Source organism: Homalodisca vitripennis, chromosome 8 (genome assembly GCF_021130785.1).
Source record: "Homalodisca vitripennis isolate AUS2020 chromosome 8, UT_GWSS_2.1, whole genome shotgun sequence".
Classification (NCBI taxonomy): domain Eukaryota; kingdom Metazoa; phylum Arthropoda; class Insecta; order Hemiptera; family Cicadellidae; genus Homalodisca; species Homalodisca vitripennis.
The window spans coordinates 19384665-19410619 of NC_060214.1; the positions used below are offsets into that span (position 1 = coordinate 19384665).

General features: G+C 36.2%; 1 protein-coding gene across 1 annotated transcript; it reads left to right on the forward strand.

Moving 5' to 3' along the window:
* Positions 1 to 25429, forward strand: LOC124367395 (RNA N6-adenosine-methyltransferase mettl16-like). The gene is made up of 6 exons (XM_046824175.1): positions 1 to 431; positions 7526 to 7739; positions 15303 to 15443; positions 16203 to 16368; positions 18107 to 18368; positions 24557 to 25429. The coding sequence occupies exons 1-6, from the start codon at positions 327 to 329 to the stop codon at positions 25283 to 25285; spliced, it is 1617 nt and encodes a 538-aa protein (XP_046680131.1). The 5' UTR covers positions 1 to 326; the 3' UTR covers positions 25286 to 25429.
* The last annotated feature ends 526 nt before the right edge of the window (positions 25430 to 25955 follow it).

The following is a 25955-nucleotide window of genomic DNA, read 5'->3' on the forward strand; positions in this document are numbered from 1 at the left end:
ATAGCCACAGCGTAAAAAAACCGGCTCCAGATATGTTGATTCGGTTGATTGTTGGATTTGAGTTTGTATTACTTACGTTAATCTTAACATGTGTAACTAAAATAGTAATTTAATAGCTCAACAGTAGAGAGTACTGTAATAAAATTACAGTCGCGAGTATATTCATCATTATTCAAGTTGTTTGAACGTATACATCTTAATTCTTACCTGCAATACAGATTAGGTTTAGAATTTATGGTTTGACAACCATAGAATAACAGCTGTGCATTAACTTATAGCTTGTTATCACTAGATTGTGCCTTTCTAGCAGTAATTCAAGGAGTAAAATGTCTTTAAATAAATTTATGCACCCTAGAAACAAATACAGGAAACCTCCAGACTTCAAAGCCCTGGCAGCAAAGTATCCTGATTTTAATAAACTTGTTAAGAGAGTAAGTATGCATTTATCATAAGGGCCAATTAGAAATTCAGAGCTAGGCTGCAGTTTAATAAGCGGCTACACCACAAGGGATCCATTATTATTAATTATTACCTAAACTATTGAAATACCAACATGTTGAACAGAAATTCAACTGTGAATATATATATAAGTAATAATTTAAAGATGAATGATAAAAGCTATGTGTATTTATTTGTTAGCTTTTGTTCTTACCTGGGTTCCGTTGGCCATGTTATTAAGCTTAGTCATTTTTATTTTAAAGGCCATTTATATATGTAAACACAAGTTAAAATTATTGTTTTTCACATTACTAAAATTGAAAAGATTTTGTTAATTTACTGTGCTTGTGCCTGCTCATTGAAAAACACAAACCTCCAGAGTATCAAGGGATGTGTGTTGCAAAGATTGTGTGTGTGTTGTCCACTCGTGCCCGTACTGCAAGAGGAAGCTGTTATAAATCAAAGGATATTATAAGTTTAAGGCCGAGGTGGCAAATCATGAATTTGACGTTATCAACTTATTCTGCTCATCCTCCTGAACAAAAAATATATATGGTTTTAGGGGGTGCAAATGACAAATAACATGATTTTAGAGGGTATATACATAAATAGTTAAGTTCTTAAGTTCTGTTTGTGTGCTGTGTCTGGATATCTGTAAATATTATCTGCTGGTGGGACTGATAGCGTATCTGTTATCTGAACACTCCAGGGCAGAAGTCAGTGCTTCACTAGATATCGTGTAGCCTACTGTAGTTTGGATCGAGTGAGTGCGTGACGATCATGGATCAACCATCCACTAGTTCGACCAATCGTAGTGAATTGGTGTGTCAAGAGTGTTTTGTCGGGCATGTTAAGAGTTTACGTTTTGACCGAAACGAGATTATTTAGTTTCTGTACATTCAGTGGAACACACTAATGGTAAGTGTTCTCTATTAATGTCCATTTAATATACGTATTCATATTAGGGGTATTCATGATTTATTAAGTTTTTTACACTGTGCATAATAAGCCTTTCCATAACAGTTCAATTTATATTTCTGATCAGCCCCTCTAGAATTTGATATTTTACTGATAGGTACTATCTCGAGGGATGTTTTTCTTTTGTTGACATCAGTGTGGGCCAGGTGTTGCTGAAGCCCACGCTGATGGCCAGAGGCATTCGTCTCAACTCGATAACAACTATTTAATTTGTAGCTTGAAATTGAAGAAAAACATTGTTCATTTGGATCAAAATTATGCTCATTTCAGTATTATTTTTCATTTACGTTTTTAAAGATGGCTCCGCATCCGATGACGTCATTACGAAGGTGAATGATGGTTACAAAAGGTCATGTGATGCCCGATGTGTATGTAGAACATAGAAATATTGCTCCGCGCTTGAACAGTTGTTCCATTTTTTATGTTCTAGAATTTCGTTATTTCTCATTTCCACCCTATCAAACCTTATATTCTTTTGTTTTGTAGGACGATTCCAATAAGTTAATAACGGAACTCGTATTTTGCCGCTCCGGCCGTTTAATATGACAATTACCAAATCAAATATTGTTTTAATACATTTGACCTTTTTCCCTAAGCTTTTTTTATGTGGGCTTTAGGTTTCCAATAGTGGATTTGGGTAGGGTACGATAAGCGGACCCGGTTTTTTATGTCAAAATTGGTAAACGATATTAATTAATCATAACCATCGACATAATAAATTGATACTAATTTATTATTTTGAACAATTAACTTAAATAATCTATATCAACAGCTGTAAAACACTTTCAAATAATACACGTAAGGTAATATTTCAATTTTACATAAGTAAAATTTGATTATTATAAATGGCAGTAATTTTAGACAACTACACGACATTGCTTTGAAAGATGATAGGACGTGTTTTTCGTGGCTTCAACATGTTGGACTCGTACCGAAAAACCCATTTTATGAAATTTGCGGGAAAGAAACAACTGTAACTGTGAGAGGAGCAAATATGGTTGTTTTCAGTTGTCCTAATCTTGGTTATAATAATTTGTTTGATCACTGTAAATATTAAATTCATATTTTAATTTAAAACATATGATTGATAGTGAGGACTATAGATACTTTTATATTGATTGATAGTCTAGGATTTGAGATGCGAATATTAGGTATCGATGATATTCTTCTATATAAAAAACCGGGTCCGCTTATCGTACCCTACCTGTGGATTTAACATTGAATAATTAATTTAAAAAATTGCAGTTTAGAAGAATTATTCTTACAGGCACAAAACTTGGTTGTTTGTTAATAATTTACTTTATATGTCAAGACGCAGAAATAAACAAGCTATATTTTTACATAACTCCTGCAATTTTGGTATATTATTTTGTGGTTAACATTCAAATCGGGTATCTATACTTTATGATCTGAGAGTAGGCTGGCATTTTCCAACCAGACAGTTCGTCGGGTGTCATTGCGGCATGTTGTCTAATATTTTATATTCTTGTAGTATCATGACTGTGTGAATGGAAGAGTGAATGGAATACCGTAAGTGTAAGTTATAGTTTATTATTATAATTAGCCTTATTGTGCATTATTAAGATTAATTTTTTAAGAGGTTAAATGTAAGAAAGGACCATATGGTCCTGATTTCGCCTCAATAAAAAAGTGTTTCTTCTTCTTTTTTTTATTATTGAAAAACAATATTTTCAACACTGTAAACTTATTCTCAAAATCTGATATACTTATCAAGATTAGTTTCTTGCTTTTGTCGCAATTATGCGAGAGCTTTTCTCAATAGTGTTGTATTTTCTTGGCTAGTTTCACAAAATGCAATCGCAGCTTAAACGGGGAGACTTTAATAAGCGGCCTACATTTGCTATCCGATTGCTATTATCGAACAATTCGATATATTATCCAACTGTAAAAATCGTACACAGTAAGAGTTATAATAAATTACCGTAACAAGAAGAATCTCGTACATTAACAATTTTAAATACACAAACTCTACAATAACATAACAAAACCAACTATGGCCTAGACTTTAATATCAAAGAAATCTTACAATATTTAAAACTTGCCCAGCTTGATATCAATACGTAGCCGCTTTTGTGAAATGGAGAAAAGAATTCTCCCCATGTGTTACCAGTAGCCATACCCACATGTTGAAGCTACTTAAACAAATCTCGTCACTTGTGAGAAATATCTCACATATTTTCCTCATATTCATCGCTATTTTAAATGTCTCGGAATATTAGTTAATTCTTGTTGTTTTATTGTTTACATTAAAATTACTATAACTAATAAGTTGTAATCGTAAGATAAGTTAAATAAATTGTAATAACGAATTATCCTTTGGATAAAAACAACCGAACTGTTCGATAATAGCAATCGAATAACGAGTGTAGGCCGCTTATTAAAGTCTGCCCTGGTTCTGACTCTTCTTGCAGCAAAAACAACCGAACTGTTCGATAATAGCAATCGAATAACGAGTGTAGGCCGCTTATTAAAGTCTGCCCTGGTTCTGACTCTTCTTGCAGCAAAAACAACCGAACTGTTCGATAATAGCAATCGAATAACGAGTGTAGGCCGCTTATTAAAGTCTGCCCTGGTTCTGACTCTTCTTGCACCAAAACACAATATGATTTCCACGTTTTATTGTTGTTTTCATTTCCTCATTACAAACTGGACACTGAGAATTTATAGGAGCAAGCACTTTGTCTTGCTACCATTAAAAAAAATGCTCAATGTTTAAAAATACATTTTGGGCCAATAACTGCATATTCATCGCCATTGTTCACTAGCCTACTCCCTATATAAACAAAATAACAACAGCTGGCAATGACGTCACTAGCCTACACAGTAAGTAATGAAAAAAAAAAATAAACGGCTGGCAATATAAAGGACAAATGTATTTGATAGTATCGATATTTAAAATCGATAATCTTTATCCTATTGTGTTGGTGTCCGCTTATTATACTGCAACCCTGATCAAAAAACTCAAATTGGATTTGTCTTGACATATAAATTGAAAAATAAAAGGAATTTATATTATTCAAATGTATATTGATGGGTAAAACTATTATTTGAGGCTATTATTTTGTATGTGGCATAAGAAGCTGAGTGGATAGAAGCAACAGTGAGTCAGTGACACTCAACATACAACTGAATCCAATAGCATTTCACATGCCATGGCATTACGTGGGTGCTGCCATAATTTTTTTCATGGCTTCATCTTCGGAAATCTGGAAGCATTTTTTTACGTAATGCTACTTTACATTTTACCGTCAGCCAAAAGCCGGACAGTATACATTTTCAAAAGCCGGGAGGACAGGAGGGCAAACATGAAAAAGGAGACATGTCCTGCTAAAGCCGGACGTCTGGTCACCCTGCTTCTGACATAAATAACATACTTACAGTAATTAATCAAATATACAAATGATTTAGCTCATTTGAATGGATTTGGTACTATATTGTTACTCAATATAAAGACCTGGCAATGATTCATTGTACATAACTTTAGGTTAAGTAGAATGTTTTTTTATTCGATAGTTTAGGTGTTTCTAATTGATAATTTGGTAAACCAACCTTGATTCAATAATAAACCAGTCCAAGGGTATAATTAAACTTAAGTCACATTATCTAAAACTACTTTTAACAATTTCTGGAACTAGTATACTTTAATATTTGGAAAAAATTTCTTGGTGTCTTTAAGCTTATATTGCACAAAAACTATTACAGTTTATTAATTTTAGGCCATATCTCAATTACCTAGTCATCAATCTAGTGGACCGGGACGAATTAGAATTTCTGGGTGGGGTAGGTATAAGAGAAGGGAATAACAGAGTTGTCAATATATATATATATATAGTTAGTTTTAGCAGGAAGATCAGGTCTACCAACTGCATTTGAAGTTTATTTTAGTTTTTTTATACTTTTTCTGTTTTTTATCATTTTGGCCACAGTTTCTAAGCTACTTTGGTATTATCCACTATTTTTGGAGCAGTTTTTCGTACCACAGACCCTAAAACACAACATTAATAGAAAGAACAGACTTTATATGACATATTGTGAAATGTCAGTATGGCAATTGTTTCTTGTTTTCTGTTTCCCAAAAGGAAGCAATGCCAGTGAGAAGTAGTGCACTCTGTCCCTATCTACTTATGCTTATTATGTAATATAAGTAGGTTTAGATTAGGTTATCATAAATATGTTACTATTAGTACCAAAGTTAAACATAACCTTTACGAGCGCTCATATGATATGAGTTTGAATTTGGGTACTATCTGGATATGTATGTTTTTCTTTTTTCTCCAGAAGTACGGCCACTGAAGCCCTCACTCATGGCCAGGGCCATTCCGATGTGACAGATCGTCCAACTTTTTTGTAACTTAATTTGTATTTTACTTAACAGTACCACCTCGATAGATATATTTATTTTATCGCCAACAGCGCAAAGGCTCTACCGCAGACATTGTTGATAGCCGGAGGCAACACTATTACCCCATTCAACTACTAGTGCTTTTTACATGGCAAAAAAAGGATTTGTCCTTTTTTTAATTGGATTAATCAAAAGTTAATTAATTGTTTTGGTTAATAAATTTAATTTTTAGTAATTTTCCTGTTGAAAAAACAACAAATATTGTTAAGTAGCTAAAGTAAATATTTACTAAAATTATACAATAATTAATTTATCTACATTAAATTTGCAATCAACCCTTGAGTGCCGTAGCATTTGCACACCAGATACGGTAAAAATCTCAAATTATTGGCACTGATTGGCTTGACGATCCATATAGTTACATGATATTTAATATAATGTACAGCTGAAATGTCCAAGTAACCATATAGCTGCATTCAATATATTTTGTTGTATAAATTAATGCCAATTTTTTTTTTCTTCTGCGTAGGTATTTGGTAATAATATTCTAGAATTTTTTATTGGTTCCAATTGTAGGATTGGCAAATATTTTACGTTGGTGTAGATTTGTTCCAAACATAGTCATTGGAATAATTTTCCATTTTCGAATCCTAATGCTTCTCTCTTTGTCAGGCCCATAAGCTAGTAGGTTCAAATATGGATATTATCAAAAACCATTACATTCGTCATTGAAAATGCAAATGTTTATCTTCGGTATCCAATCCTAATGATGAGCGTGGAGTTCACTTGAGTAATGTCACCGTTTTCATCAAGTTCTCACTATTGATTATGAAAATATATAGAAAACTTATTTTGATGCAAAAAAAACTTGTATTTGTATTACTCGTGTCAGATCAAGTATCTAGGTTTGACTCTCAATAAATACTTAGAATGGAAATCTCACAATTTAGATTGGGTCAATGTTAAAACTTTTTGAATTAGAAATATTATTCGCAAAACAATTGCCGTTTTCCTTTCCGTGTTTAATGGCCAAGCTGACAGAATAGTTCAGATCGTCAAGAGTTTACTTCAGACATCACCAGCAGAAGGAGACACCCAAGAAAGGTTGAGTAATAATATTAAAACAGCTGAGAACGATAAAATGCTACAACAAGGATTTCACCTTATCAATTAAAGTTTGAATAGTGTGTGGACTACCTTGGATTTACTAAATGACACACTCTATAGAGTTTGTAAAACAGCTGAGAACGATAACATGCTACAACAAGGATTTCACCTTATCAATTAATGTTGGAATAGTGTGTGGACTACCTTGGATTTACTAAATGACACAACCTATAGAGTTTGTAAAAAAGACGAGAAAGGTTATGAGGGAATTTGAAATTGATCAGTACACTAACTTGAAGCCACTCCAATACAAATTCAAATGGAAATTGATGATACGTTTGGGTAAAGTAGTATTTTTGAAAAAAAATGACAGTGTTTGGTAGAAAAGATATATTGATCAGTTAAGGAAAGTTGAATGCTTATAATTTTAAGTAGGGAGAGTTGATATGTTGTTTTTAAACACATAGTTAATTATGACTACACATTCGTTCAGAATGTAATATTTTTTATTCTAAGTTTAAGGCAATACATATATGAAAATCGTAATTATGTACAAAATAATATAATATACTAAATTTAATTTTTCAATGCCTCAATAGTTTAAATTTGTCAATGAAAAATGGGTTACTCTTGTTTTAGGATGGACGGGGGAATGTTTCTCTTGATTTCAAGAACCCAAAGTCACTTCAAGCCCTGACAACTACTTTACTCAAAGAAGATTTTGACTTGAATGTGGAGATACCAGTAAATCCTCAGATCCCCACAATTCCCCTGTACATGAACTACTTACTCTGGCTAGAGGATCTTGTGGCAGCGAACACTTCGTCAGAAGTCATCCAAGGTGTAGAAATTGGTGAGTTTAATCTATGAATTAACTCGTATACTAAATGTAAAGGATTTTTGTTTAAGGAATGATATAGTGATAGGGAACACCTGGAACAAGAAAAGGGATAGCCACAAATACACAAGATACAATTGGAATGGTGAACAGCCAAGTTTAATAGATTATATATTAGTGAGGAAATGCCTGCAGCCATACATGGCAGATGTAAAAGTTATACCCAGTGAAAGTATGGGAGGAGATCACAGGCTGGTGGTAGCTGATTTTCAAAGAATGAGGTTTGGAAAGGATACATGCAAAAGACTAACAAGAATCAAGACATGGAAGTTAAAAGATACGAAAGTTAGAGAGGAGTTTGTAAATAACATTAGAGGAGCGATACCCAAGGGGGAGGTCAAAACAGGAGAGGAGGAATGGACAAATTTCAAGAATGCTATAGTCAAAGCTGCAGAAGAAACATGTGGACGAACTTCAGGTAAAAGAAGGGATAAAGAGACCCCTTGGTGGAATGAAAGAATTGCTGAAGCAGTTAAAAACAAAAATAGAGCTTGGCGAGAATGGTTTAAGGATAGGTCAAACGAAAAGAGGGATAAATGGAAGAGACTTGCAAGGGCATCAGCAAAGATGATGAAGGAGGCAAAGGAGAGGACATGGAAGGATTTTGAGGAAAAACTGAAATCAAACTTCAAAGGAAATAAGAAGATTTTTTATGGGGTGATAAGGAACAAGACGAAACCTAATGAAATGTTGACTAAGGTGGTGGATGTTTCAGGGGAAATCAAATGGGAGGAGAAAGAGGTTTTGAAGACGTGGAAAGAGTATTTTAAGGAACTACTGGAAGGAACAGAAAATGAAGAGGAAAGAAGAGATATGACAGAGGAGACAGAAGATGAAGAGGATTTTAGTATGTGCGAATTGGAAAAAGCGGTTAAAGAGATGAAAGAGGGGAAATCTGCGGGAATAGACGAGCTGACGGCTGAGATGATAAAGGCGGCGGGCCCATTGGGAATTCAATGGTTGTACAGAGTGATGAGAGTGATTTGGAAGGAAAAGAAGATACCAGAAGACTGGAAAATGGGAATAATAGTACCGATTTTTAAGAAAGGCAATAAGCAAAAATGCGAGAATTACAGGGGAATAACTTTGTTGTGCCATACACAAAAAATTTATGAAAAAATACTGTTGCAGAAAATTAGACCAGTACTGGAAGAAACAGGAAGAGAGGAGCAATGTGGTTTTAGGAAAGGTAGGTCAACGGTGGATGCTATTTTTGTGATGAGACAAGTGTTAGAAAAGAGGTGGGAATACGGAAAAGATACAATGGTAGCGTTTATAGACCTACAGAAGGCATATGATAAGGTACTGAGAGAAAGGATATGGGAGAGTATGAGAAAGAGAGGATTGCGTGAGGGAATAGTAGAAAGAATAAAGAACCTGTACGGCATTTGTAAAAACAGGGTAAGAATTGAAGAAAAATATACAGATACTTTTAAAACAGAGAGAGGAGTAAGGCAGGGAAGCATATTGTCACCTTTCCTTTTCAATATTATAATGGATGAAATTATTCTAGAAGTACAAGGAAACAGAGGAGCAGAAGAACTTAAGACAATAGCATATGCGGATGACATAATGATATGGGAAAATAGGGAAGAAGAGTTAGAACGAGAGTTAAACAAATGGGCAAAAGTGGCGAAGAAATATGGTTTAGAGATGAACATACAAAAATGTAAAGTAATGAAAGTAGAGAGAAGGGATGGAAATAACAAAGACGTGTTAGTTGAAGGAAAAAGACTTGAAAAGGTGAAGGAATTCTGTTATTTAGGAAGTATCATAACAGATAGGGGCACAATAAGAGAAGAGATAGGAAACAGAATATGGAAGAGTGGAAAGTTTTTCAATATGGTGAAGAAGATTGTGTGGAGTTGGAACATTGGGAAAGAATCAAAAGTATTGATGTATAAATCTTATTTCCAACCAATTTTATTATATGGAGCAGAGACGTGGACGTGGACTAAAAATGATTTAAGCAGATTGCAAGCTGCAGAAATGAGATTTTTAAGAGGGATAGAGAAGACTACAAGAAGAGATAGAATAAGGAACGAAATAACCAGAGAAAGATTGAAGGTAGTTTCACTGCAAGAGACAATGGAAGGAAGAAGAATACAGTGGATGGGGCATGTGAAGAGGATGGGAGATAATAGAATGCCTAGAATAGCACTGGAGAAGGAGGAAGGAGGAAGAAGACCAAGAGGAAGACCGAGAGGAAGATGGGAGGACCAAGTGTGGAAAGACATAGAGAGAAGGGGACTACAGAAAATACAGGTGGATGAAGAGGAGACCTGGAAGGATAGACTAAAGTGGAGGAGGCTGTGTACGACGACGACCCGTGAGAACGGAAACGTCTGACGATGATGATGATGATGATGATGACTAAATGTAAAGCCAACAGTTATCATTTAAACACTGTTGATGTTAACAACTAATCCCCTTCTGGTTAAATTCACTCCAGACTCTTAAAATACTAGTTGACATTATCAGTTGTTACAGCTGAGTTAGAACTTGTACGCCACCGTACTGTGTGCTGAGTAGGTGATGGGAATAGGCATGTTTTACAGCCCACACACTAGAGCAGTGGTCAGCTGAGCACCGTGAATTTATCGTTGAGGCAATTTTTCAAAGTGGCGATTCCTGGGTGGCCGTTCAGCAGCAGTTTTGTAGACGTTTTGATGCGGCTTTAATAGGCCGAGTCCCTATTCATAACACAATTATACTCTGGGTAAATAACATCAGACCTCCTGGTTCAACATTAAAGTTGACAGCATATCCGATGTCATTGCGACCAGCCCGTAAACAAGCTGCTACTTTGTGCCTGCCTGACTGATTGGTTAGATGAATATAGTGTTTTGATCTGCATTTTCATCCACATAACTAGACCCTAAAAATTATAGAATGTGGAAGGTATTGTAGAAAAAATTTCTTGAGTGACAAAGCACATTTTCATGTACATCATTCTGTTAACCCTTTAAGCGTCATGAAAAATTAGACCTGATCTTTGATAAAGTTACAATATTTTTAAATTTCCAATGTGTAAAGTTAAATTTATTTTCGTTTCTGTATGTCAAAATAGAGTTATTTAACGGTAAATAAAATTTGTTTAGCCCTTTTTGGATTTCCTAGGCTAATTTTTAACTTTTGAAAATATCGTAGAATAGCAGTGTAGTTGTCACTAATATTTTTATAATTTATTCAGTAAGTATGGGAATGAAACAGTTTTTATAGATAAACGTATACTATATTACAAACCAATAAAATTGGAAAAATACAAAAGTAGACAAAGAGTGTTTATTTGGTGGCGGGCTGTCACAACTGACATTCCGTGCGTCTCCCGCAAGCCACTGTTATCGCGTGGACTTTGAACCTTCTTAGCGCTCGGCAACCTGTAGGACAGCCTTGTGGGGCTTGAATTATGTTTCTTGCTTTGTGATAACATCCTTATGACCGTAGTAAAATATTAAAAAGTTTGGGGTTGACCAAGTAATTGCTCAGAATTACCAAATCTTCAAATTCAAATTCAAAATTCAAATTGTAATTGGGCCGTAAGAGGGTGGTTGAACAGTTATGGTCAATTCGCAACGTTATCTGTTGATGTTACATAACTTCCTGATTCCTGAACTTCAGAGAAATCGTTAAGGCGCAGGAGAATGTGGTTCTAGTAAGATGGGGCAACTGCTCATACGGCCAATGAGGTGATGAACCTTTGAGGGGCAAGTTTAATGACCAAATCATGTTGAATTTTGGGAACATCACATGGCCAGCTTGCTGTTCAGACCTTAGCCTTTGTGATTTTTCTCTTGTGGGGGTTCCTTAAAGCAAGGATGTACACAAAAAACCCTCCACACTGGTCGAATTGAATGTGACTGTAAACCAAAAAGTTGCAAACATTTCTCCAGCATTGTTAGAGAAGCACCATTTAAAGGACGTCATCTTCAGATATCAAACTGTGCAATTTGGTTGGTTTGAGGTTATTTTCACTAATTTCCATAAACACTCTTCTAAAATAAGTAATAAACATCTTGTATCACTTTTGATTGTTGTGTTATTTTTATTTTAAAACCATCAGGTCTTTGGTCAAACGAATGATTTGGCCAAGAGTGTGGTTTGATATATACCTTAGGTTAGGTATGAGAGAGACATCTTAGAGTATCATGTAGACGTCTTGTAACTGTTTTGGATTTCCTAGGCTAATTTTTAACTTTTGAAAATATCGTAGAATAGCAGTGTAGTTGTCACTAATATTTTTATAATTTATTCAGTAAGTATGGGAATGAAACAGTTTTATAGATAAACGTATACTATATTACAAACCAATAAAATTGGAAAAATACAAAAGTAGACAAAGAGTGTTTATTTGGTGGCGGGCTGTCACAACTGACATTCCGTGCGTCTCCCGCAAGCCACTGTTATCGTGTGGACTTTGAACCTTCTTAGCGCTCGGCAACCTGTAGGACAGCCTTGTGGGGCTTGAATTATGTTTCTTGCTTTGTGATAACATCCTTATGACCGTAGTAAAATATTAAAAAGTTTGGGGTTGACCAAGTAATTGCTCAGAATTACCAAATCTTCAAATTCCGAATCGTCTGGATTCGCCATTCACACGAATAATGGTAAAAAACACTAAATAAATACTGGAAACTGCTGTATATAATATGAATAATTTACTTTAAAAAGAATAAGACACAACAGAAAATTAGCGATAACCGAAATACATATGCGTGTACCGGACGCTTCTCACTAACAACTGGCTAGATGCCTTGACGGGAGCTCCCGTCAATGACTTTGTGAAAGGTGCGGGGCCACGCCGGCTAGACGTTTGGCCAATTAGAAGCAACTGCCACTCCCATTGTAACAGAATTCGAGGCAGGGAAACCCGTCTGTATGTCGCATGACTACTAGAACCATCTAGCGGCAAAATGTTCAACTATCATAGCAGTAAGAAAATAAAGAATGCAAAAAGCGGATCCACAGCAATAACGTTTTGAGCTTGTGGTGGCCCTCCGCGGATCCGTGTGAATAACGCTGGAAAGGTTAATAAACATTATTTTCTTTATTGGTCTGCTACAAATCATAACAACTGCATAAATATCCTCTGCATATTCCCAGGGTTACTGTGTGTGCAGTGTAACAAAAAGTTGTAATTGGGCCGTAAGAGGGTGGTTGAACAGTTATGGTCAATTCGCAACGTTATCTGTTGATGTTACATAACTTCCTGATTCCTGAACTTCAGAGAAATCGTTAAGGCGCAGGAGAATGTGGTTCTAGTAAGATGGGGCAACTGCTCATACGGCCAATGAGGTGATGAACCTTTGAGGGGCAAGTTTAATGACCAAATCATGTTGAATTTTGGGAACATCACATGGCCAGCTTGCTGTTCAGACCTTAGCCTTTGTGATTTTTCTCTTGTGGGGGTTCCTTAAAGCAAGGATGTACACAAAAAAACCCTCCACACTGGTCGAATTGAATGTGACTGTAAACCAAAAAGTTGCAAACATTTCTCCAGCATTGTTAGAGAAGCACCATTTAAAGGACGTCATCTTCAGATATCAAACTGTGCAATTTGGTTGGTTTGAGGTTATTTTCACTAATTTCCATAAACACTCTTCTAAAATAAGTAATAAACATCTTGTATCACTTTTGATTGTTGTGTTATTTTTATTTTAAAACCATCAGGTCTTTGGTCAAACGAATGATTTGGCCAAGAGTGTGGTTTGATATATACCTTAGGTTAGGTATGAGAGAGACATCTTAGAGTATCATGTAGACGTCTTGTAACTGTATGTAATGGCTTAAAAACACTGATTTTGTGCATGGGAAAGCTTAGGCTGAGTTTAAATTTAAACTTTGTTGCATTGAAATAGATGAAACTAAGTATCTAAAAGTATATTTTAATTTCAGATTAAATTCAATAAAAGTAATCTACTTACAACCAAGCAGAGATTTTCTGTAAAGGTTTATCAAGAAAATTGTTACTTGTTTTTAAACTTTTTATGCCCAAATAACAATTACTGATATGCTTTTAATTACTCAGACTATACACTAAACTATGAGGGCGGTTTTTGTTTTAAGGCCTCGAATCTCACGCCATGCTGGCCAAACACATGGCAGGTCCGCGTTGTGGGCAGTAGTCATTTTTGCAATAAACATGGCCGCCTCTATTGATTCTGCCACCAAATGTAAATTGAGGAGTGTTATTCATTTTCTGCAAGCAGAACAGAATAGTGCATTGGAAATTCATTGGAGAATGTGCCATGTTAACAGATAAACTATCGTGAGTGATGGTGTTGTGAGTGAATCACATCAAAAGTTTAAAAATGGCTAAATGTTAAATTCAACAATCAAATCAAGGAATGTCACAGCTTAGGCCATTCAGCAAGTTTTGTGGGTGTCAGTCAAGATTTTTAGCACCCATCGAGCACAAATCTTTATGTAACCTGAACGTTCTGTAACAATAAATTAAAGAGAAGCTGAAAATTCCAAAGACAAAGCACTTAATGTGAGTCTACGGATTTCTCTAAGACTTAGTCAATTTTTTAAACAAGACCTTTAAATTTTCTTATTTTGAATAAAAGGATTTTGATTACTGGAAAACATTCACATTTGGCGGGAGAATCAATAGAGGCGGCCGTGTTCATGGGATAACAGCTCAGTGGAACTGACTTCTTGAACTCGACAGTGACAAATGTTATAGAAGGACAGATGTGTGATCGACTTCTCCGCACACCACGGGTCTGCCATGCGTCTGACCGTGAAATCGGAGGTTTAAAAACATCACCTTGTATGATAGATAAGTGGCTGTAACGAACACAATAAATTTGGACTACTTTCTCCATAATCTTAATCAATTATATGATTTCTGTGGATGTAATTGAACTTTCATTCATGATTAGAACTGGCTATTACGGCCATGTAGGCTCCTTTCCCATATTATTTTAAATTATACAGAAATTATGTAGCAAATTAAATGCTGTTTTCACTAGGTATGTGAGTATATATGTATATTTTTTTCAATTTATCTCTTTATTTCAATATATGGATTTATTTCTTCGTGATCTAAAACTTTTTAATATTATTTAGCGTTAAATTATTTAATGTTAATTATATGAATTGTATTACTTGAATTTTTTGTTATAACCATTAGATATCCAAATGCTACATTTGTTTTTCTTTTCAATATACATATTTACTTCTGTTTTTCAGTTTTTTTGTGGAAATAAATGTGATTTGATTTGGTTTGATACTTTTTATGGGTACCATTGACCTTGTACTGTATTGACTCTCCTTATTCTGTTTGATGAGATCCTCACACAACTCAGTGGCCCATGAGAATGGGCAGAATAAGGCTTAAAAAAGGATCGGGCTCTCCTTTTTCTAAAAAAAATCCATCCAGCTTGACTACAAACGGTAGGCGTGGCAGCTTGAAGGTGGAGGTGTTTCAATTTTTATTCTCTGTTTTAGGTACCCTGACCTTACCTACTACTATTACATATTTATTGTATAATTATTCCCTCTGTCTCGCAGGGTGTACAGCTAGTTGTGTCTACTCACTCCTGGCTGCACGTCAGTTTCACTGGCGCATGTTGGCTACTGAGGTGGACACGGACAGTGCTTTCACCGCTTCCAACAACATAAGAAGGAACAAACTGAACGATAGAATCACAGGTGACTGTCACTTAGAGATATCAAGTCCTGTAGATGCCCATTGTATGGTTGTCTACTTTGTTAGTGTAGATAGCATAATATTTCATATAACCTGTGAAGGAGAGTTAGCGCAAATTAAAATCTTTCCTGCATCAAACTTTTTTTTTCTTTTCTTGTCATATATTAGTAGATTCAATTGTGTTGAAGAAGCAAAATAAGTTCCTTTTTTATTTTACTAATATATTGTTTAGAGCTTTTGATCATCTGTCGAGTGTGAATTTCATCTCTACTTCATAAATGAAAATGATTGGATTTTGTCAACCACAAACAATGTAATTGTCGTAGTGTGAAGCCAGTTGTATCGGTTTGTTTCTTTTCTGGAAAGTTCTTGTACGATACATTCATGTTTTTCTGCTGGTTCTAGTTTTCGCACTGACTACAAATATTCAAATCATGTATACCTTAATTGTGTATATAATTTTGTAGAAATCTTTTATTAACCCTAGAAATTGTAGGGATTTATAAAAGATTTCTATGGCAATCATTATGCCATTTACTATTTCACTTATTTAGGATCTTTATTTTACGTAAACTATAATAGTAACTATCTAAATTTATTAACCTATTATATACTAAATATTAATTGAGTATTTTCATGAAACATTATTTTTCTATTTGTTTTTATGACTTGTGACATATTTTGTATAAAATGAAGGCTCAGATTACATAGTTGTATTTTCGCCATAACCAGTTTTGAAGTGTAAAGGCCTGATGTTCCAGTGAGAGCTGTTAAGAAAGGAACAGTTCTGCAAGGAGTGCTGGAGCCAGGTGTTGTCTATGACTTCTGTATGTGCAACTCTCTGAGGTATTTGACATCAAGAGAAGAACTGTTGACTCTGCTCACTGCACTTGTTCTGGACAGTATTGAACTGAAGGAGCAAATCAGGTAACTGGGCTGTACATCGGTAAGAATTAGCATTAGTTTCTAATAAAAAACTAGAACATTTTGGAATCGTGCAATCGATTTTGTTTTTAAATAATAACTAACATTACATAAATATTAGTCATAAACTTATGTTAATTATTTAATGTTATGCTATAGTTTAATACAGTACAAACTATTTTACCCACACCTCAGTTATCCAGATCTAAGGATTATCTGGATCGGTTTTGAGGAAGTTGAGGAAGTCCAATTTTTTTTTAGAATAAACGATGTTTGTTATATTTTCAGATGATATGTTTTCTTGTTAGCACACATTAGGCATTCAGAATCATAACAACACAAATATATCAGCCAAAACGATTCTGAGTGCCGTGATCGAACTTTCCAAAATGTCAGTCTAAGTTGTCACGTAACCAGTATTGGCGTGATCACAATCAACCAAGCCATCCTTGTGGTACACGACCACCGGACATCAGTTGTATGTAGTAACTCACTACCACTGATGGTGTTCTTCCGAATTCCGTTCTTGATCGATTGTGTGAAATTTCTGAAAGAAAAGATGTATAGTGGTTGTCTGCATCATCTGTTGTGGATGCAGAGGCATTGCTATCTATGAACCATCGGTGGACAGTCTGACCTGTGCACGGCACCACCCCTCCCTCATCTGTTATCACTACGATAGGTTCATTGTAATCTGCTGCAATCCATACTTATACATTCTATAAGCTGTATCATTACACTGCTAACAATGTTGAAGTAGTTCCACGAGATATTGATAACTGTAAATTTGGATAGATGTAAATGATTGTAATAGCATTGATGTGATGACCAACATAGAAATTGTATCAGCAGCTTGTACTTCGACGGTTACTTAAATTGGTGTCAATTAATATTGTCTTCAGTCCATGACAACACTGTAGACCAAATAAAAACATGTGACTTGAAAACACAGGCTTTTTTTGTATTTTTTTTTACTTTGAAGTTGTGTTGTCAATGAGGGTATGATTTTGTTTGCGAAGAAGGTATAATTTTAACCCTCCAACTGGACAGTGACTTTCTACTGGCAGGCCCATTTGGACTGATTTGCAAGAGTTTTTATAAACTGCTATAAAATGCATATGCTTTATGCAGTTGTACAGTTACGTATATTTGTTCCAAAATATGTAGAATTTGAATATTTAACTGAAAAAATATTAAAACTCATAGAAAAAAGTTAACTTACACAAACTAGTGGTTTGCTAAACAAGTTTAGCGCAAAACTATAAATATCATTCCCTGGATGTGTATCAATGTTAAAAACAATCAAAAGTAGCCGAGAGACATACAATTTATTATATCAATAGAAAATCAGAAACATTGTGTAAAATTATATAACATTTACGTATTACACTAACATACACAAAAAAGTAGCAAATTGACTAATGTACATTATAGACCTAACAAATATTATATCGTAGTAGTCTCACAGAGATGTTCTATTACCGGATACAATCTGCTGTCTATTAATAGATATAGAACCACAAAGATTATTAAATCTTCTCTGGTTATGTTTGATTTTATTGGGATTTAAATCCTAAAAATATCAGAAAATAACGCACGCTATGAACCTGATGTAAAGGGTAGCTAATCTCATTAGCTTAGTAATTTACTACGTCATGGAATATTAGTTACCTACTTACTACTAAGTTTGATATCTACTTAGGGAATACAGTTCAGTTAACTCTCAGTATATTGTGTGCAGGATTTACACGGTCAAGGTGGCCGACGAGACAACTGTAGCCACACTGATGGAAACACTGAAGAAGGCTGGTGTGACACGTGTGTCAAGTAAAATGTTCTGCCAAGGACGTACAACCAGGTGGGGGGTGGCCTGGACACTAGGCTTCGCAGAGCTGGATCTGGGCTCACAATCACTCAAACAGAACATCCCCTTCTCACAGACAGTACGGGGAGATCTACCAGGCACTGTGGAACAGTTACTGCAGTTAATAGCAAAACTGCAGGTAGGTTGCACTTTTCTTTTGTTTCCTTCAAGGGGAGGGGGAAATCTCTACCACATTCCGAGAGGGTACAGCCTATCCTTGATGGTTCCCCCAGGCATGTGAAGCTCTCACCTACTAAAACCTCCCACCCTATGATCTTTTCATCCTGCAGGAGCCGGGACCACCAGTCAGTATACTTCAGATCTCACAGGGTCTTTAGCTTTCAGTTAATTCATTGCTTCATGCCTCAGTCTCTGGCTTTTCTTGTCATGATTTTCTTAATCATTTGAGCTACATCCTCCCATGCCCCTTCATTCTCCATCTTCCCCACAATGTTGTCCACAGTGACTTGCTGCACCCCATTTCTTCTCTCTGCCTGCCACCGTCTGCACACAAAGAATGTATGCTCCGCTGTCATCAGCCTCATGACAGTACCAGCACTCTGCAGTTTGCCTATCTTGTGTAGGTAGCTGCGGAAGCTCCCATGTCCGCTTAAAAACTGGGTGACATGGTAGTCAGTGTGTCCGTGTCCACGCTCGACCCAAGGCGGATAGTAGGGGGATAATCCTTCTGGTCCATTCTCCTTTCTCTGCTGATCCCCACCTCTCCTGACATCGTCTCATGAGTTGTGTTCTGGCCTCCTCTTTACTCATCCCATTATAAAATTCTGTCCTCTCTCTAGCTAACAGCTCCATTGGAGAGACTCCTGCCACGACGAAAGCAGCCTCGGTGGATCTCGTCCTATATCCACTGCACGCAGTGCAACCTTGTGTTGTAACTGGTCGAGTATCTTTTGTCTCAAAGCCTGGCTCCATGTTGGTACTGCATATAGAACCATCGAGGTGATAACAGATGACAGAAGTCATCTGGTTCCTTGCTTTGGGCTTCCCACATTTATCATTAATTGTCCAAGAGGCATAGTTCTCATATCTGCCCGATGCACCACCTCCTGTACATGTGCATGGAATGTCCTCCACTGGTCCAACCATACTCAGAGGTACCCGATCCTCTCCTTTGCTGTGATGATGAGCACATCAGCCACAATCGTTACTGGCTCCAGGAGCACTCTTCTCCCTGACATGACCACTACTTCCGTCTTCTGTTGGGGAAATTTTCAGCATGTGTTCATACAACCAGTTGCTTATTCTTTGTACTGCCTCATTTGCACATGCACCTAGCTCCTCTTCGGTTCTTCCAGACGAAACTACTGCCAGGTCATCTACTACATACCCCACCACTACTACTGGCAATTGCATCCTTAACATTGTTAAATAGGACATTCCAAAGCACTGGTCCCAACACAGATCTCTGTGGGACATCTTGATTTCTACTTTCGGATTCTCTGATAACACCCATCTGTTGCTGAGGTAGTCCTGTATCATACCCAGCATGTATTGACTTATACTCCTCTTTTTCAACCCATGTATGATGTGCCACCACGATGCGCTGCCAAATGTATTCTTGACATCCAAACATATCACCATTGGTATTCTTCAGTGTCTGCGGGGACCTGTTACTTCAGCTTTCACCAATCTATGACCTTTGTGATTGTTTCAACTGTAGAGACCCTGATCAAAGCCGTACTGATTCTGCGAAAGTCCACCACTTGCCTCTAACTCCGTCCTAAGCCTTGCTGCCAATAGATGTTCCAGCAATTTCTCGGCTGCATCCAAAAGGCACAGTGGTCTGTATTAAGAGGCAAACCATCTGGCCTTCCTTCTTCAGGAGTACTAATTTTGCCTTCTTCCAGATGGGTGAGAAGCTACTTTTTCTGAGAGCCTGGTCCATCATCCAACACACCTCCCTTGGGTGAATATCCACAGCTAGCTCATAAATACTGCTTCTGGATGCTAAGGGAAAAGCTTTTTTGTTACTTATTCAAACGTTCTTGGATCCAGTGTGGGATTGCCACAATTGAATCTATCAGTGACCAGCTTGTAATCTCTTCCCCAGACATCATCCTGAGTCACGCAGCTCTTTGTAGCATTCAGCCTTCCTACGCCTTATCTCAGTTTTCAAGGCATCTCGTTCTCATCTTAAGCCATCCCTCTCAAGAATGCATTCCAGCCCTCTAGTCCTTCTTATTTTTCTTTGCAGAGCTCTTCTAGCCCTCAAGCATCTCATTCTGAGTCCTGCAATTACATCATTTCCCCTACACACTGCCCTCTTCCTGTTTCGCCGTCTTGCCATGACCTTGGCCTCTCATCTGAAATCTATTTTGATACATTGGTCACTAAGTGTCTCTGCTTCTATCGCTCTCCAATCTTCTACTCTACCTGCCGTTCCATATGATGCAAATGTCACATCAATGATGGAGCTATAGGTTCCCCTCTCAAAAATAGGTTCTCTTCCTCTGTTGAGGCAATAGAAATCTTGCTCTGCAGCCCATTAACACAGCACTTACCCTCTGGCATCTGTTATTGGCGAATTTCATTCCGCTGCCTTAGCATTAAAATCCCCTCCAATCAGAGCTTGTCCTCGTTTCTGTTTGAGTAGCACCCCAGACAGATTCCGTGAATTCATTCATCTGGTCGTTTGGTGATATATATAGCAACTGACCACCAGACTGTCTCCTTGTCCTTTTCCAGTCACTGTTACCCCAGTAGCACTGAAAATGGCGGCATCACATCTGAAGTTGCTTCTCCACCCGGGTCGTCCTAGGGAATTAATGTTCAGCTCACTAACTAAAAGGATGCCAGTTTCAGTGTTTGTTCCAGTTGCCATCAGTAGATCCATAGCTTCTTTCCTTCTACTAGTATTCAGCTGCAAGATTCTAACCATTTTTTGATCATGTCAAACCTCCCTGCATTTCCTATCACCAACCCTAATGCCCCACCTCGTTGCAGTCCAAACACTTCTTTGCTGTGGTCTGGGCTCTTACAGCTCTGAGCTACATGACTTAACCTCCAACACCAGAAACATCGCTGTTCTATCTGTCGCTCCCTCACCCATCCCACTCTCATTCAACCTTCATTAAGGATCTTGAGAGCAGTTTTCCGTGGCACTATGACTGCAGCGTTTTGTGCAAAAGCAGTCGTACTGATGTTACCCTTACCAGAGTGTGAATAGTAGGGTCCCCTGTTGCTTCGACAAATGTGTTCAGCAGTTCTTGAGTGCATTCACCATCCAGATCCTTAACGTTGTTACAGTTTTGTTTTGAAAAGTTAATAGTTCATATTATTTTATGTTTGTTTATAAAAGATTAGTAAATAACTAAAGGAGTTTATACCACATATGCACACACACGAACGCGAACGCAAACAGGCAAACACACACGCACACACGCGTGCACAAACACACGCACACACCCACAAACGAACACACACACACAAACAAACACGCACGCACACAAACACACACACAAACAAAAACACACACAAGCACAAACACATACACAAACACACACAAACACACACACACACACACAGAATCCATACAAGAAGAACATACTCCCATACAATTTTGATAATTTACAATAAACATATAGAAATCAATAGATTTTAAAATAAGATAAACTAGCAACCTATTTTAGAGTTAAAATTTAACATAGAACAAATTATTGTACATATAAAATAGAAATACATAAACTATTGTAAAATTGAATCATCAGATAAAAAAAATTTCTTTAGACCAAATACCACAGAATACATTAAATCTTAATATCAAGGAGATTGTTATGCAAAGTAAGTTTACAATACCTGGAGTTATAAAGTGAATTTAGATCAGCTGGTGACTTTACAATAATGGAATTTTATTCTTTTGAATGATGGCTTAATAGGAGAAGGAAAGAACCTTTGCTCATAAAAGTTAATTAACATTTGAGTTATTAATTAAATACAGTAATACTTTTATTATTTGTATTAAATTGGTGAATCTCGATTTTTGAATCCAAGAACAGAAAAGACATTTACTAGATGATGAACACTTGAATATTGGATGGCAACCAGAACTCTCAGATCTGCAAGGATTACTACTACCAGTATTAAATCTACTCTAAACCGACAAGGATGATTGGAAAATGAATAAGTGTCAATGGAACATACAAAGTAAAACTGGATTTGAACTCAAATAAGATCTACCCAATTTATTATTCCAAATCTTTCAAAATTTAAACCTATTTTTGTATAAATTCAAATTTAACATGCACCACAATTTTTCCTATGTTGGATATAATTTTTTTTTATGTGCCCATAGCAGTATAATTTACGAAACCCTGTATGTGACAAATAAACTCAATAACAATTGTAAATCAAAGGTTTATTTATATCAATAGCTAGTTAAGCAAGGGCAAAGAACGGGTTAATAAATAAATAAAGCAAAAAAGATAATTTTGATAATGTGCAAAACGATTGTGGGTGTCCTGTCCACTGCCTGTGTTGTAAGAAGAGCAGCTAAGAGAGCCTCCTATATAAACTAAAACTATATAGTTTAAATATCTAACTACACCATTGATAAAACGATTGTGGGTGTCCTGTCCACTGCCTGTGTTGTAAGAAGAGCAGCTAAGAGAGCCTCCTATATAAACTAAAACTATATCGTTTAAATATCTAACTACACCATTGATAAAACGATTGTGGATGTCCTGTCCACTGCCTGTGTTGTAAGAAGAGCAGCTAAGAGAGCCTCCTATATAAACTAAAACTATATAGTTTAAATATCTAACTACACCATTGATAAAACGATTGTGGGTGTCCTGTCCACTGCCTGTGTTGTAAGAGGAGCAGCTAAGAGAGCCTCCTATATAAACTAAAACTATATTGTTTAAATATCTAACTACACCATTGATAAAACGATTGTGGGTGTCCTGTCCACTGCCTGTGTTGTAAGAAGAGCAGCTAAGAGAGCCTCCTATATAAACTAAAAACTATATTGTTTAAATATCTAACTACACCATTGATAAAACGATTGTGGATGTCCTGTCCACTGCCTGTGTTGTAAGAAGAGCAGCTAAGAGAGCCTCCTATATAAACTAAAACTATATTGTTTAAATATCTAACTACACCATTGATAAAACGATTGTGGATGTCCTGTCCACTGCCTGTGTTGTAAGAAGAGCAGCTAAGAGAGCCTCCTATATAAACTAAAACTATATTGTTTAAATATCTAACTACACCATTGATAAAACGATTGTGGGTGTCCTGTCCACTGCCTGTGTTGTAAGAAGAGCAGCTAAGAGAGCCTCCTATATAAACTAAAACTATATCGTTTAAATATCTAACTACACCATTGATAAAACGATTGTGGGTGTCCTGTCCACTGCCTGTGTTGTAAGAAGAGCAGCTAAGAGAGCCTCCTATATAAACTAAAACTATATCGTTTAAATATCTAACTACACCATTGATAAAACGATTGTGGGTGTCCTGTCCACTGCCTGTGTTGTAAGAAGAGCAGCTAAGAGAGCCTCCTATATAAACTAAAACTATATCGTTTAAATATCTAACTACACCATTGATAAAACGATTGTGGGTGTCCTGTCCACTGCCTGTGTTGTAAGAAGAGCAGCTAAGAGAGCCTCCTATATAAACTAAAAACTATATCGTTTAAATATCTAACTACACCATTGATAAAACGATTGTGGATGTCCTGTCCACTGCCTGTGTTGTAAGAAGAGCAGCTAAGAGAGCCTCCTATATAAACTAAAACTATATAGTTTAAATATCTAACTACACCATTGATAAAACGATTGTGGGTGTCCTGTCCACTGCCTGTGTTGTAAGAAGAGCAGCTAAGAGAGCCTCCTATATAAACTAAAACTATATAGTTTAAATATCTAACTACACCATTGATAAAACGATTGTGGGTGTCCTGTCCACTGCCTGTGTTGTAAGAAGAGCAGCTAAGAGAGCCTCTTATATAAACTAAAACTATATAGTTTAAATATCTAACTACACCATTGATAAAACGATTGTGGGTGTCCTGTCCACTGCCTGTGTTGTAAGAAGAGCAGCTAAGAGAGCCTCCTAACTACACCATTGAAAATTTCTTGAATGATGATATTCGCAGCACACAGTGTTTTAAATTATTTAGTCACACATTTATATGTATGTATTCTACTGTTTCTAATTCCATTATCGACATTACGTATACCCAAGCAGTTTGCCATCCATAATATTATAAATTTAAAAAATGCTGTATGCTAATTCGATTCTGCTTGTAACATTTCCCCATCTACTTGGACATATATTAACATCTTTATTGCTATGTTTCAGATAACTCACTCAATTTTAAAAAGAAATGAAGAACTATGTACCATGGAGATTGCAGCGATGAATAATACCTGGTCAAATGTAGAAAAGAGAACACGCCAAATTACAAACAATAAAGATTGCTATAAAGAGACACTAAACACACCAAATTCTGAAGAAAATAATGAACCAAGTGTGGATGGAAATAATAAAAATGAAGATCAAACTGAAATCAAAGAGGAAAACAAGGATGATGAAAAAGGATTGCCATCAAAAGAAACTTCAGGATCATCACAGATTAAAATTGGAGTAGATGAAAAGGCAACAACCAATTTTTGTGGAAGCAATGTCAGTGAAAAGAGTACAGAGGAAGTTGCGGAAAATGGAGTTGGTGAAAAGATTGCGACGGATGTTGGTGAAAAAACAATGGCAGAAGTTGTTGGAAACGGAATTGGTGAAAAGATTATGGCGGAAGTTGGTGATGATTGCAGAATTGGAAAAAAACGTGGATCTATTGATGATTTGGATGCTGCCAACAGTGACATGAAGAGACTGAAGATGAAGAATGGCAGTTCAGAGGTGAATATCGGGCCTCAGAGAGGACCTGTGCTGACTGCATCATTAGTGGTGAGGAAGACCAGTTCAGGCTCTGTCATTGAAATGAACTGGTTGCGTGGGCCTGGAGGTCGTAACTCAGCCCAACAGTTGCTGCAGTATCTGACTAGTAACCTCAACCCTCCCGCAGACAATTAGCAGTATGTTTTATATGATGTGTTTGGACTTGTAAATGTTTGTACAATCTTGTGTACAGAAATGTTGTTTATTTTACCTTTTTTATGTTAATTAGCTATTTTTATGTTTATTGAATATAAAAAATAAAGCAATATATGCTCTGTATTGTTTAATTTTACCTAGTATTTTGTCTACCACTTAAAAAGATAAGTAACCAAAGAGTTCCCCTTAATTTTGTTCTTTATTTACATGGCATATCTGGACGATTTTGTCACATTGTTCACCATGAGATGCAACATTGGAATTTAATGTAATTATATAATTTTGTTCTTTATATACATGGCATATCTGGACGATTTTGTCACATTGTTCACCATGAGATGCAACATTGGAATTTAATGTAATTATATAATTTTGTTCTTTATTTACATGGCATATCTGGACGATTTTGTCACATTGTTCACCATGAGATGCAACATTGGAATTTAATGTAATTATATAATTTTGTTCTTTATTTACTTGGCATATCTGGACGATTTTGTCACATTGTTCACCATGAGATGCAACATTGGAATTTAATGTAATTATATAATTTTGTTCTTTATTTACTTGGCATATCTGGACGATTTTGTCACATTGTTCACCATGAGATGCAACATTGGAATTTAATGTAATTATATAATTTTGTTCT

What these genes read in the sequence shown, in the direction of transcription:
- LOC124367395 (XM_046824175.1), top strand. Translation starts at nt 327, where the DNA reads ATGTCTTTAAATAAATTTATGCACCCTAGAAACAAATACAGGAAACCT. An exon ending in TTAATAAACTTGTTAAGAGA is followed by an intron (nt 432 to 7,525) that starts GTAAGTATGCAT and finishes CTCTTGTTTTAG; the next exon opens with GATGGACGGGGGAATGTTTC. An exon ending in CATCCAAGGTGTAGAAATTG is followed by an intron (nt 7,740 to 15,302) that starts GTGAGTTTAATC and finishes TCTGTCTCGCAG; the next exon opens with GGTGTACAGCTAGTTGTGTC.